The sequence below is a fragment of the Nomascus leucogenys genome, chromosome 16, assembly GCF_006542625.1.
Source record: "Nomascus leucogenys isolate Asia chromosome 16, Asia_NLE_v1, whole genome shotgun sequence".
NCBI lineage: Eukaryota > Metazoa > Chordata > Mammalia > Primates > Hylobatidae > Nomascus > Nomascus leucogenys.
In genome coordinates this window covers 34,249,127-34,262,938 of record NC_044396.1, presented here as the reverse complement: position 1 = coordinate 34,262,938, position 13,812 = coordinate 34,249,127, and the positions used below count along the sequence as shown (strand labels likewise).

The 13,812-nt window shown below is 44.4% G+C and overlaps 2 protein-coding genes across 2 annotated transcripts in view; one reads left to right on the top strand and one right to left on the bottom strand.

Moving 5' to 3' along the window:
- Window positions 1-3,614: 3,614 nt before the first annotated feature.
- RPL7 (ribosomal protein L7) lies at window positions 3,615-6,616 on the bottom strand. The gene is made up of 7 exons (XM_003269425.4): window positions 6,588-6,616; window positions 5,684-5,792; window positions 5,234-5,400; window positions 4,744-4,881; window positions 4,523-4,632; window positions 4,019-4,228; window positions 3,615-3,681 (listed from the first exon to the last, which is right to left on the bottom strand). Exons 1-6 carry the CDS (start codon window positions 6,599-6,601, stop codon window positions 4,020-4,022), a joined length of 747 nt encoding a protein of 248 aa, XP_003269473.2. The 5' UTR covers window positions 6,602-6,616; the 3' UTR covers window positions 3,615-3,681; window position 4,019.
- Window positions 6,617-7,596: 980 nt separating this feature from the next.
- RDH10 (retinol dehydrogenase 10) overlaps window positions 7,597-13,812 on the top strand; it is a 29,963-nt gene continuing 23,747 nt past the window's right edge. Inside the window, exons 1-2 of the mRNA XM_003269424.4 lie at window positions 7,597-8,573; window positions 10,208-10,443. Coding sequence (XP_003269472.1) covers window positions 8,285-8,573; window positions 10,208-10,443 — 525 coding nt within the window. The 5' untranslated portion in view covers window positions 7,597-8,284. The remainder of the gene's footprint in view (window positions 8,574-10,207; window positions 10,444-13,812) is intronic.

Sequence of the window (13,812 nt, the reverse complement as noted above, 5' to 3'; positions counted from 1 at the left end):
TTACAAATCATTATTCCTACAAAATGCAATTTGAGTCCTCCAAAGTAAATTACATATACAGATATATATATATATATATATATATACATAAATCCACACTCTACCCCATTCCTCCTGTCACCATCCCCCATCACCAAATACTCAAGGACTACAATATGCCAGTAATTGAAGTCTCAAGATTTTAAATATCTATTTTCCTGATGAGGTTAGATTCCCTTAAAAAAGTGAAGTGCCTACAATGCACCAGGCATTGTTCTAAGTGTCAGAACAGAGAAAGCTAAGACTCAAACCTTACATTGGAGAATGGCTGGGAAAAGCAAGTCAACAGTTTCAGATAGTAATTAATGCTATGAAAAAAGGTGATATATGAAGATGTGTCAGAAAAAACCTTTTTCCAGAATGAAAAAGCCAAGTACCCAGACCTGGAGGCTGAAGTCACTTTTGAGGAACAAAGAATATAGCTGGGGAGTCAGAAATAAAATATCAAATAATGGGCCTCCCAATTTCCATGCTCTAATTACAGGGACCTGTAAATATATTACCTTATGTAGCAACAAAAGGGATTTTGTAGATGTGTGCTTGAATTAAGGATTTTGAGATGGGGAGATTATCCTCAATTATTCAAGTAGCCCAATGTAATCACAAAAGTTGTCATATTAAAAGGCAAAGAAAAGGAGTCTTCAGAAGGAACACAGGCCTGCTGACCCCTTGATTTGGCTGTGAAACCTATTTTAGATTTCCGACCTCCCAAAAGTTAAATAATAAATTCACTTAAGTTTATGGTCATTTGTTACAGCAGCAAAAGAAAACTAATACATTCACTTAACACTGCGTGCCTACATGTCAGCAAATGGGCAGAAATTAAAAGGCCTGGCCTTAAAGTTTACTACCTAACAGAAGGGAGGCACATGAGAGGAATGTTTTGGCTCTTTGACACCAAATCTCTAAGGAAAAACAGTGGGAGCAGAAAGCTGTCAACCTTCCCAAGGAGGTGGGCCCACAAAGACACCAGACACCCCCAAGAGGCTCTATCACATCCTATACATCCCCAGGGCACTCATTTCATTGTATCTGTTGCCTGTCTTCCCATCAGACTGACAGCTGAAAGCAGAGGCTATTTTCCGTAATTCACTGTTGGGTGCCCACATTAAGTGCTGAAGCTATACTGCACAGCAGCATTGAGCACTTTCGAGCTAGGCACTGCTCTACACATTTTACATGACCTGTAACATTTAATCATTAAAATCCTATGAAATTAGGCACAATTATCTCCATTTTGCTGACATGGAAACCGAGACAGAGATTATTTATTGGCCCAAGCTAACAAATAAGTGGAGATTAGATATGAACCCAAGCAGTCTGGCTCCGAAGCCAACACTCCTAATCCAGTCAACCACAAATGAACCTTCAAAGAAGTTACTAACTAGGTTAACACTGGTTAAAGGCCAGTGGGTCCAAGACAACTTTATAAAAACTGAGATAGCTAGGGGACCATCCACTAGAGAAAGCCAGACCTTAGAAGCATAAACAGTAAATAAACATATATGAGGTGAAATCTTGTAGGAGAACCTACTGGGTGCCCAGACCCCTAAGGTTGGTCAGGCCTTCCAGAGGAGGATCCCTTGAAAGCAATGACATTTATAAGAGGTGAGTTTCCTAATCAGGTGTTAATCTGCATTTGAATAGGTTCCACCAGCTCACAAACATTTTCATATCTATTATTGTTCCTCACAATCCTCTTATAAAACTAGATTGGTTATCCCACTTTACTCAGTTTTCTATGGGAATCCTGGTTCTCTGCAACCCCTCCCACATTTCCCCATCCTCCCTGACCCCAGGCCACACTTACAATATGTGTCTGCACAGGCTATATAGTCAATACTTTGCCCACTTCATTTGAGGTATTCCTACACAATCTTATCCCTCCCTGACCAGCTGAGACAGTTTTACCATTTTGGGTGAAAATGTGTCAACGCAGGTTGATTGACTGTAACAAATGTACTGTGGTGGTGGGGAGTCAACAGAGGAGGCGGTTGTACCTGTGAATACTGGGTATATGGGAACCCTCTCTACTTTCCACTCAGTTTTACTGTGAAATGAAAACTGCTCTAAAAAATAAAGACCATTAATTTAAAAAAAGAAAAAAAAAAGCTTTGCTAAGTATCACTCTGTATATAAAGTGCTTATTCCTATCCCAATGAAGACTTCCCACATTTCATGCACCCACCCACCTGCACCTAGATTAAGCAATATGCCATCTGTACAACTTCATTCCATAATTAGTCTTAATTCTGACCCTGCAGAGGCCACTGATGGCCCTCACTATTCCTCTAAAACCTGGAAGCCAAACAGGCTCCAACATCTTCTGAGGCACAACTACCCTTCATGACACTGGATGTGTAAACACTGGGAACTGTACTCTCTACCAAAGGAGTAAAACAAAACTGAATTTTAAACCTTAAAAACCCTCTGGAGGCAGTGGGTCATGCCTGCAATCCCAACTATTCAGGGAGCTGAGGCAGTAGAATTGCTTGAGGCCAGGAGTTCAACAACATGCTGGGACAGGCTGGCGTGGACCTCATCTCTACAAAGTTAAAAAATAAACTCTTTGGCTCTACCTAGATATCCATGTACTATTTCAAAATATTGACCCAACTGCTAAGACAAAAAAAATCTAGCAAAACACCGATACAATCACAAATATGTAAAACTATTTTTATAAACTATCATCTTGATTTCTCTCCAAAATTCACTGACCCTAAAACAAACTTACTAATCCAGAGAAATAGGTCCCAAAACCAGGAACAAAGAACTCAAAGAAATTCTACTTGTCTAGCAACGTTCAAATATTAAAAAGCAATAAATGACTGTGGAGCAGTAGTACCAAAACAATTACTAAGGGAGCTGTTTCACAGTGCGTCAGACCTTTGACACAACTAAATGAGGACCACAAAAATTTTTACTCTCATTCTATGTACTTCATGTTACACTCTACATTGTTCACTAGTCTAGGTGAAACAATACATAAAGTATAAAAGAATTTTATTAAAAAACCTTTCAAGTTTTTGCCCATTAATTTTACCAGATGCTCTGAAATAATTTGCATCCCTTGGCACAAATTTCATGCCTTCCTTCAAAATACCCACAGTATGTAACAATTATTAGTAACTCACCTAAGTATGGCAAAAGATGCAAAACAAGAACACAAAAATGGAATGCAAAAGGAAAATAACACATTTACATGGCAGTTTATAAACAAGTGATGGCCCGAGAAAGAAATTTTAGCAACTAAATTCAATTTTTTCCATAAACCAAAGTTGGATTATGTTACCTACAAATCATGTACAAATGCTTGTGAAACAGGCTTTCTTAGAATAAACCCATTTTGAATCACTCAGCACAGTTAAACAAAAAATTAAGATCTTCTGTAGTAGAGAAAAGCCTTTTAAGAACCCAAGAGATGTCTTTCACACAGACTCGACCCTGATTTTGCACGAAATGGGCTGTTGATTTGGCTTAATTTTACCACACACCAGACTTGCCACAGTAGTTAAGGGAAGACAGAGGCAGGCTAACAACAACAACAACAACAAAAAATCACAAATACAACAATATATTTCAATTTGAGAGCAGGTACTGTTTATTAACCAACCAGCTTAGAAAAATAATCATGGTAGACACCTGAAAGGAAAAAAGAAAACCATTAGAAAACACTTTGGGCAGCTAACAATTAACATAAACTAAGCAGTTATAAAGTAACGATTGAGTTTACATTTTTAAGATCACCCAATTTCCATCTCTGAAGACTCCCCAAAACAGGCTTTTCCTTTCCTCCAGAAAGGTCCTCAAAAGCAGTAAACAAACCAACTGTAACCATTAAGATAGTTGATCCCCACTCCCCACAAAAGCACTGATTAAAATTCAAACCCCCATCAATATTTAATGGGAAAAGCATTCAAGATTACCACCACTTATACTCTAACATTAACTCAACCTTTCTCAGGATGAGGTCTCTCACCTTAGTTCATTCTTCTAATAAGCCTGTTGATCTGGTCCTCCCTGTTGCCAGCATCTCCACCTTCTACAAAATGGGTTGTCTTTTTCTTCATTCCACCTCGTGGAGAAGACAATTTGAAGGGCCACAGGAAGTTATTTGCCTCTTTGAAGCGTTTTCCAACAGTATATATCTCATGAATCAGATCCTCCATGCAGATGATGCCGTATTTACCTAAATATTTTAAGGTTATTTAAGATTATTAAAGTTGCGAAAAGTTTTGAAATAATTATTCAAAACTTTTTTGAATAGGCTGTGAGATAAAAACCAGGAATAAATAAGGTAAATGCATGGCTTTACAAAGATAAGGCTCAAGCTAATGAAACCATGTCTTACGTTTTCTTTTAAGCTAAATCAAGAATCATAAGGAATATATGAAGATTCACAATAGTGAGAAATGTACGGCCAAAAGAGGATAAAAAATTATCACATGGCCTAATACCAAACTTTCCCCCAAACAGAACCTACCAAGAGATCGAGCAATCAAAGCGTTATCTGTCAAAGCAATTCGCTTCTTATTGATTTTGCCATAACCACGCTTGTAGATTAGTTCATTTACTGACTTGAGATTGGGGTACCTGAAGTGAAAAAGCAAACATAAATATGGTGACCACTGTTAAAACATCTAAAATTCATGTTGCTACATAACCAATTTATCAAATAGAAGTCAAAGGAGAGAAAAGACTTACCCCCATGCAATATATGGCTCTACAATCCTCAGCATGTTAATCGAAGCCTTGTTGAGCTTCACAAAGGTTCCATTGAAGATTTGACGAAGGCGAAGCAGCTGCAACACCTTTCGAACCTTTGGGCTCACGCCGTTGATACTGTGGTGAAAAGAGACCAGAAATGCATTTGCCTTTCATCGAAATTTTTATTAACACTAACCATTATAGTTTTGAATATCGAATCCTACCTAAACAGATAGGAATCCTCTCATGTTACACACTGAACTTCTGTATTCTATTAAGAGAAGGGATAGGAGCTTGGGGAACGAACATAGCTTGCAACTAAACCATTAGTGATCAGCACCCTCCTTGTTCTAGCTTCCCCTAAAATATTGTTACTCCAGTGTTTCAGAATCAGGGCTCCCAGAAGCAATGTGAAGTTGCTTTTTTTTTTTTTTTTACCAGTGCTAACTCTCCCTTTCAAACCCGAATGCAGTAAAACTGAACTTACCCTCTGATTCTGATGACAAACGCCAATTTGGGTTCTGCAGGTACATAGAAGTTGCCAGCTTTTCTTGCCATCCTCGCCATTCGAATTTCAGTTCTGTACATTTGCCTATATTCCTTGTGATAGTGCTTTGCTTTTTCATAGATAAGCTTCCTCCTTGCCTTTCGAAGCTGAAAACCAATCATCAGTTATTCATGATTTTTAGCTCTCAATCACAATTAGCAATGCCAATTATTAAAGACAACTAAAACACGTTTCCTTTCAATCTTTTCTTGCCACAGTATGCAATTATATCCCCCACCAAAAAAATCCACTACCTTCAGATTGTAACATTAGGGAGCTAAGCAATTACTCGGTAGAGTTAGGAAGTAAATCTTGCCAAGAACATTCACCTCATCCTCAATCCCAACAAGGCGTCTCCTTATGTGTTAGTGCCTCAAAAAGTTTACTTACCATCTTTTGGGCAAATTTCTTTCTCAGGCGCTTGATCTTCAGCTCTGCGAAATTCTTTCGCTTTTTCTTAAGGGTTTCTGGCACAGCAGGAACCTCCTTCTTCTTCTCTCTAACGTTAATATACAAAAATGTTATCAATACCTCACAAAGCTCACAGCGCTGTGTTACTCCCGTACTGAGCAGTGTTGTTTAACCAGAAATGGTGTCACTGACTTTAGTCACTAGTAACTTTACTTGCTCTGGCATGCTACAGTGTACGATGCACATTTTAGCTCCATGTCAATAACCTTTAACACCATGTTGCCTAAAACGCAATCACAAATAGGACAATAGCAATACGCTCTTCCCTATTTCAACCAAGAGGCCCGGCCTCCGACGACTAATTAAGAAAAAGCAAAAAACACACCAACAGCCGAATAACAAAATGTTCTAGCTGAAAGACTACTGCAAGGCACTGACTCCCAGACTTTAAGCGCAAAAATTAAAAAATAAAAATAAAAAAAACAAGCCACCATCACTCTGGTTCAATCAGGATCCACATGTTGAAAGCAAAGGCCTGGCGGCAGGGAAGCCCGTGCCAAGCACCAGCCAAGAACGAACCCAATTCAGAGGTTCTGCGCCTGCCCCGAAAGACCCTCTACCGAGGACTGGGCCGTCAGCCAACCGACGGGTTCCACACACATTCCAACCCGACATCTCGTTCCCGGGAACTCCAAAACCTCAGTCCTAAGACCGCCCGCATCCCAACCCTAGTCTCGGGTCCCCACTGGTGTCACAAAGCGTCACAATCAAGCAGGGAGGTGGGCAAAGGTGCAAGCTACGGCCAGAGAGAGAAAACGTGACACAAAATGGATCTGGCTCTGGAGATGGAGAAGGATTCTCAAGAGGACGAGAAACAACTTACTCCACACCCTCCATGGTTCCAGCCGGAAAAAGAGGAAGTTGGCGCATGCGTACTGTCCACTTAAAGACTTCGCGAGAGAAGCCCCACGACTCATAGGTGTCTTAGAATAAGCCGGAAAAGAATCCAGAACTAAAAAGCCGCCTTGCAGACGCAAAATTAGGAACTCCCTGATTTAGCCTCTTTCAACAAACTTTCGGGTAAAACTTGTTTGAAGAAAATATATGCCTTTGATTAGACTTCTTAATCAATTCAAGAGCAAAGAGTGCTGACACCTTGGCAACTCCGGGTCCTAATCCCCAGGCTTCGCTGACAGGATTAGGCTCTGGTTCCTCCCCATAATGTTCCCAGGACGAGCCTCATGGGGACGAACTACAAATCCCAGCATGCACCACCCCTCGCCCGCCCGGCGGGAGGGCAACGGCTGACCAGGACCGCAGGCAAGCACGGCGGCGACGGTTCCAGCCAGGAAAATGAGAGCCTTTTGGGCCACGTTCCAAACGGCTAGCTGCAATTCGAAGTCACTTTTGGCCGCCCTCCCGGCTCCCTGCCGCGGTAGTCGCAGAATACACCCCTTTCGCCGCGCCGCGAGGTCCTTGTCGTCGCTCCAGCCCACAGGGCTGTCTTCCGCAGCGCCTGATCGCAGGCGGGGCGGTCCGGAGTGCCCTGGTTTACGAAAAGTGGCTAGCCAGGGACCAGCCGGGACCGGACGGCCGGAGGAGGATGGCCAGGGCTCTGCTGACTGCCGAGATCGGCAGGCGGAGGCCAGGACACCCCACAGGAGGGGGCGTGAGCTGCAAAGGGAGGTGCGAGGAGGGCTGAGGTTGCGGCCACGGCCGTGTGAGAGGGGCTACCCCGCTCGTCTCCGCGGACGGCTGGCGGGCTGGGGGCTGGGCCGGGGGCGGGGTGCGCCCGGGGGCGGAGAGGCCGGGCGGAGGGAGGGCCGATGCCGAGGCTGGCGCGGGCTCTTCCCGGTCGCGGGGTTATATAGCGCGGAGCGTGGAGCCGGCTCAGAGCCGGCCCGGAGCGCTCCGACTTGCAAGCGGGCTGCGCTGCGGAGCCCGGTGCCCGAGTGACAGCCGCGGGGAGTGCAGGGTCGGGGGACGTGAGCCCTCGGGGGCAGCTGCAAGGCGTTGGGCAGCGCTTGCCTGCGCCGAGCGAGTCTCCCCTTCCCGGCGCTCCGCCGCCCCGCACCCCACTCTCCCACCTTCTGGCAACTTGGGTCGAGTTGACAACTCCCGCGGCGGCCCGCTGGCCCGTGCCGCCTCCGCTGCGCACTCCTCCCCCGGGGTGAGAGGGAGCCGGCGCGCCGGTTCCGGGGACGCTCGGGCGGCAACAGCTTGGCCATGAGGGCAGTGCGAGTCGTCTAACTCGCGGCTGTCACCGCCACTGCAGCGGAGCCGGCCGGCCGGGCGCTGCGGGACGGGCGGGCGGCTGCCGGCAGGAGGCGCCGAGCCGGGTGACTGCCGCGGCGGGCACAGTCCGGGTTCACAGCGCCGATCCCGGGCGGGAGTGGCCCCGCGCAGGCAGGGAGTGGCGCCGCGCACTCCAACCCGGCGGGCACCTCGGGGGCGGGCGCGGGGCGCAGCCTTCTCGTCCCGGCCTCTGTGACAAGCGCCCCGGGGCCGGGAGCCCGACTGCCGGGTTCGGGGTGGGCGCGGACGCAAGCACTGGGCTCGTGCGGGACCCCGGGCGTCGCGATGAACATCGTGGTGGAGTTCTTCGTGGTCACTTTCAAAGTGCTCTGGGCGTTCGTGCTGGCCGCGGCGCGCTGGCTGGTGCGGCCCAAGGAGAAGAGCGTGGCGGGCCAGGTGTGCCTCATCACCGGCGCCGGCAGCGGCCTGGGCCGCCTCTTCGCGCTGGAGTTCGCCCGGCGCCGGGCGCTGCTGGTGCTGTGGGACATCAACACGCAGAGCAACGAGGAGACGGCTGGCATGGTGCGCCACATCTACCGCGACCTGGAGGCGGCCGACGCCGCCGCGCTGCAAGGTAACCTGGACCCGCGCGGGAGCATTGTTGGGTCAAGCCTCTTTCCACCCCGCGCCCTACCACAGCAGGCCCCAAACCCCGCTGCCTGATCAGCCCCGCTGCCTGGTCAGCCCCGCTGTGGAGGAAAGGAACACCCCACCGGTCTTTTGGGAGACGAGTGGAATTCGCTCCCTGATAAAGGAACCCGATCACTTCTGTATTACCAGGGAGAAGGTGCCCAGTCCTCGGGGAGGTTCGGTCTCTGGGGACCACGGTGGGGGCGGGGGGGGGGCAGTGTTTCCTAAGCCCTCTGGGGTAGGGAAGGCGGAGGAAACTTGTTACCACAGGTTTGGATCCCAAAGAAATGTCTCGCTCCGACTTACAAGCGGCGCGATGGGAAACTAAAGCGTCTTTGGGAAGTTGTTCTGACTAGTCTGAAGAAGTGTCTGTGTTACTGTGGTCTGAACCCCTTAGACGAGGGCAGTATTGACGGTTTCACTGTAAGTTTAGCCTGAGGAACATAATTACATTGTTTCGCCAGCGATAAGTGCTTTAGTTACATTCCCTAAGCGTGATTGAAAGACGCCTTGCTTCCTAAGAGAAAGCTCTTGGAGGATTTAGGCTTCGTTGTAAATTTCTTCCATGTTTTTGGTCACCCCAGGAAATCTGCCTTTCTGAATACTTATTAACTAACCTGAATCTGAGGTTTTTTTTTAAGCCAAAGCAAAGTCCTTAATCAACCATAAATATTGGTCCAGGAAATTTGATAATGGCTGTTGCTTTTTAACAAAATTTTTCATTTTTAGGGAAAACATTTACCTGTACGGAGAAAATTGACTTGGGCACTTCTCCCCTGTATGGATAATTTATCATCAAACTTATTGATATTGCGTTTTTAATTTAAGGGTGAAAATGTACCATTTCCATTGGTGGTATGGAGGTGTAGCAAATATAGATTGTTGTGCTCCCTGCCAAAACCTAAAAGATAAGGGTATTCATTTTCCAGGATACCGATTTTGGTTTTTAAATTGTCAAGTTCTTATGTGGTAAAATTGCATATTTACCTGTAACTTGATTTGTGAGAGTACTTCTTAGAGGAGTCAGCTAGCCTAGTTAGAACAAGCCAGTGATCCCTACTTCTTCATTAAAAATTGTGGATTCATTTCTTGGCTTTGGATGAATTCAGATTATTAATTGCAGTTTTGATTTGTGAGCCTTGAAGTGAGTTTCCATTTTGAGGGTTCTCATACTAAAGACTAAGAGCTGTTTCTCTTGGGCCACTGTTTCCCCAAAAAAAGAGGAGTGTGTAGTGTGTGTGTGTTGTTCTCTGAGCTCTGGGCTGAGATCAGTTCTTTGCAGGTGTCTAGCTCCAGCAAGCTGATCCCATGTGGTCTACTTGTATTGGGCTTGTCACAATTACATGACTTTCCCCTAAGCAAAGTTATCCAGTAAATTGTTGTAATTCCCAAAGACTTCATGGGAGGAAGGCAGCTGTAAAGCTCAGTCGTTGGCAAGCCTTACAGCGTTAGAAATTTGAAGCTCACTGTAGTATTTTTGTTTTGTGTGATCTTTGTCCTACTGATCGCCATGTGACTCACTTTCTGCACTTCCTTCTCTTTTGCATGTTTTCTCCTCATCTGGACTTCTGAGGACAGCTGGGAATGGTGAGGAAGAAATTCTGCCCCACTGTAACTTGCAGGTTTTTACCTACACCTGTGATGTAGGGAAGAGGGAGAATGTCTACCTGACGGCTGAAAGAGTCCGCAAGGAGGTTGGCGAAGTCTCAGTCCTGGTCAATAATGCTGGTGTGGTCTCTGGGCATCACCTTCTGGAATGTCCTGATGAGCTCATTGAGAGAACCATGATGGTCAATTGCCATGCGCACTTCTGGGTAAATATAAACATCCTTGTTTTCTTTGCTGGGCCCTCCTCAATGAGAAGGTTGGGAAGGAGAGAGACTTCAGTACCAGCCTGAAAGCAACCTGTACTCTTTCGACACGAGGTCTCCTCAGCTCTTCCCTGTGGTAAACTGCAGTGTATGCTGGTTACTATTAGTCGTTTTGTCCTCGCCCACCCCCCCGCTGCCCCTAACTCAGTATTTTTGAGAGGGCAGAGGATTGAACATTTTGAACTAGTTTGAAAGATTGCCATAAAAATAACAAGAAGGAGCGTAAAACCCTGGGTTTGTTTATTTTACTTTCTGTTGAGTTTATAAAACATTGGTTGTTCTTATGAATTCTTAAAGTCAGGATTTAGGCTTCCAAATTACTGCTCAGCCACATTTTGGAAAGTGCCAAAGATTCTGAAATCAACATTTGTGGTCTGTTGGGAGTGGCCAGGCCACCCTGGCAGTCACTTCACATCCCCTGACCATCCACAGGGTCCAGGGCATCTTCCTGTTGCAGGACGCCTCGGGACTCTCTTGGGTTAGACAGTGCCTCGCAAATAGCACCCTAATAGGACCCTAGAGAGGGAAGCGAGGTGGTGAAACCTGGTAAGCTGGGGATGTAAACAATGTCCGCTTCTAACCATTAAACAATGTCACGATCTACGGAGGGGAGCAGGGCCTTCTGCTGCTCTAGGGGCAAAAGTAACCCCAGTTTTTCATCTCAACTTGTCTTCAGTAAAAGTAGGTGTGACTCTCTCCCCTATAACTGCACACTGCTGACCCACTTTATGCTGTTTTTCCTCACAGTATTTTCCCTTTACTTTTGTAGACAGGTAAGATTCAATAAAGAAGGAGTAAAGAAATAGGATTCTACTTTTTTTTTTCCATAGGCAGATTAGCCTTCTAATAGAACACAACAAAGAACTGTTTCTCCTAAATAGGTCACATTAAACCTCATTAATTTTTTAGCAACTGCTTAAAAACTTAATCTGGCTTTAAAAGTACTTATTCAAATGTTGCACCTCAAGCATCAAACCTTTTCTCTGCTCTTGGAGGAAGCTTATTTTAATGTTTTATTTTTAAACATGAACTTTATTTATTTATTTATTTATTTATTTATTTTTTGAGATGGAGTCTTACTTTGTCACCCAGGCTGAATGCAGTGGCGTGATCTTGGCTTACTGCAACCTCTGCCTCCCAAGTTCAAGCAATTCTCCTGCCTCAGCCTCTCGAGTAGCTGGCACATGCCGCCACACCTGGCTAATTTTTTGTATATTAGTAGAGACGGGGTTTCATGGTGTTGCCCAGGCTGGTCGCGAACTCCTGAGCTTGGGCAATCCATCCACCTCAGCCTCCCAAAGTGCTGGGATTACAGGTGTAAGCCACTGCACCCAGCCAACATGATCTTTATTTAATTCATTTACAAACCTCTAGAAATGAATATATAAATGACCTGAGCTTATATATGTTTTAAACAAGTAAGGAAATCACCAAATACAGTTTGGGGAACTTCAGCTTGCCTGTAGGTGTGTGTTGTGTTCAGTGGGGGTGGGGAACTGAATTAAAGTCCTTGCTGTGGCTGGGTCCCCAGGAACAGCCAGCAGGTGTCAAAGGGATGGTTAGATGAATAAAAGGCAGTCCAACCAAATAAACTTGACATAGAATTTATCAAGAATCTTGTGTGTTTATGACTAATCCTGAGTAAAACAACTACCATTTGAAATAAAAGACATACATAAGTGGGAGGCGGAGTGTCATTTTCATATCTGAAGAATGGTAAAGATGAAGCTGCCGTAAAAACTGCAGTTGATTTAAGTCAGGCCTAAACAGTTACAGCACTATCAGTAGGTTCATTATGAACCGCATACACTGACTGGGATTGTTTTCTCCAGTAACCTTTGACTAAGATGATGCAAGATTACATAACTGTAAACTTTTACCTACACCAGGTATTCTAAAGTTTAGCCATCTTGCCTACTTTCTCTGCATGATTATTTTGCTTAATTGTAAAATTTCAAGTGTAATCAGGTTTTTAAGAAACCCCATACAATCTGTAGTTAAATACTTAAAACAAGAAACCAGCTCCAGGAAGCCATCTGATAAAATGAGTGCTAATTTAGTGTGTGTAAAGCACAGAAAATTCATAGCCTTAGCTTTGAAAATGCACATAAATTGATATACCGTCTTTCTAATATTAGGCTACTTTTTAACATAAGGAGGAAGTCAAATCAAATCTCTAAATAGAAAAATTATTCTGGACCTGAATCTGTATACCAAGGAGGAGCATAGCACCTTCCTAGAGTCATCACTGTGCTTTGAGATGTTGCTTAACCACACAATTTAAGGAGTTCTTGGAAGCCTTGATGGTAATGACGTCACTTTGTATTAAAATATGGGAGGCTCCTGAGTTCTCCAGCTGTTTTTCCCCTAAGCATCTAAACTTAAGAATTTATTTTCAATATTGAGTCAGAAAATTCATTTTAGAGTTGGAATTTCTGACTTCTTGCTGAAATTTACAAATCTTTTGAGAAGTTTTGATTCAGCAACCAAAATTTAAAGGAAAATTCAGTATAATTTTTACAGTGAATTTTTTAACAGGGGTCAAGGAGTGTCTCAAGAGCCACCTGAATTCAGCTTCCCTTCCAGTAGTCCTCTTAGGCGAAGCGTTGGTGGCAACTTTTCAAAGATATGTTGACGTTGGCATGTGCTGTTTTCCTTCCAGAAAAAATAATGAGTGTGTCTTTTTACTGTATCTGGGTATGGAAAATAAGTTACCCCATACATTTTTAAAAGTCCATCAGCTGAGCAAAGAACTGTTCAGTCATTTGAACAGATCATCCTGAGCCAGACATTTAAGTAACAGTTAATATCTGTTTTCATAACTAACAAATAGTATGTTGATCCTGACTCAGAGCAAAAGTGAGTGAAATAGAAAACCATGTGGACTTTTTCACTGAAAAGCTGTGGGCGCTCCCAAACCAGTCCGCATACTATTCCCCCTACCTGAAACACCCTCTTCCTCCATTCCACGTGTCTTTTAAGGCATAGCTCAAGTCTCAATATAACCTTTCCTCCCCACTGCAGCACTTCTGGCCTTTTTGGATATTAGAGTTGCAAGAATCCAGAGACCTTCTTGTACAACCCTTTGTTTTCCAGTGAAGTAGGGGTTAAATGACTGATCTAAGGTTTTTCTTTTCTTTCCATTAATCTCTCACAGCATTTGTTATCATTCTCCCAAAGTAGATGGTAAGCTGTCTGAAGACAGTTTGTTATATACATCTTTCATTTTCCTTTGCCTGGAACAAAACTCTATTCTTAAGTCACTCAATAAATATTTGATAATAATAAGACTTAAATATTTAGAAGATAACC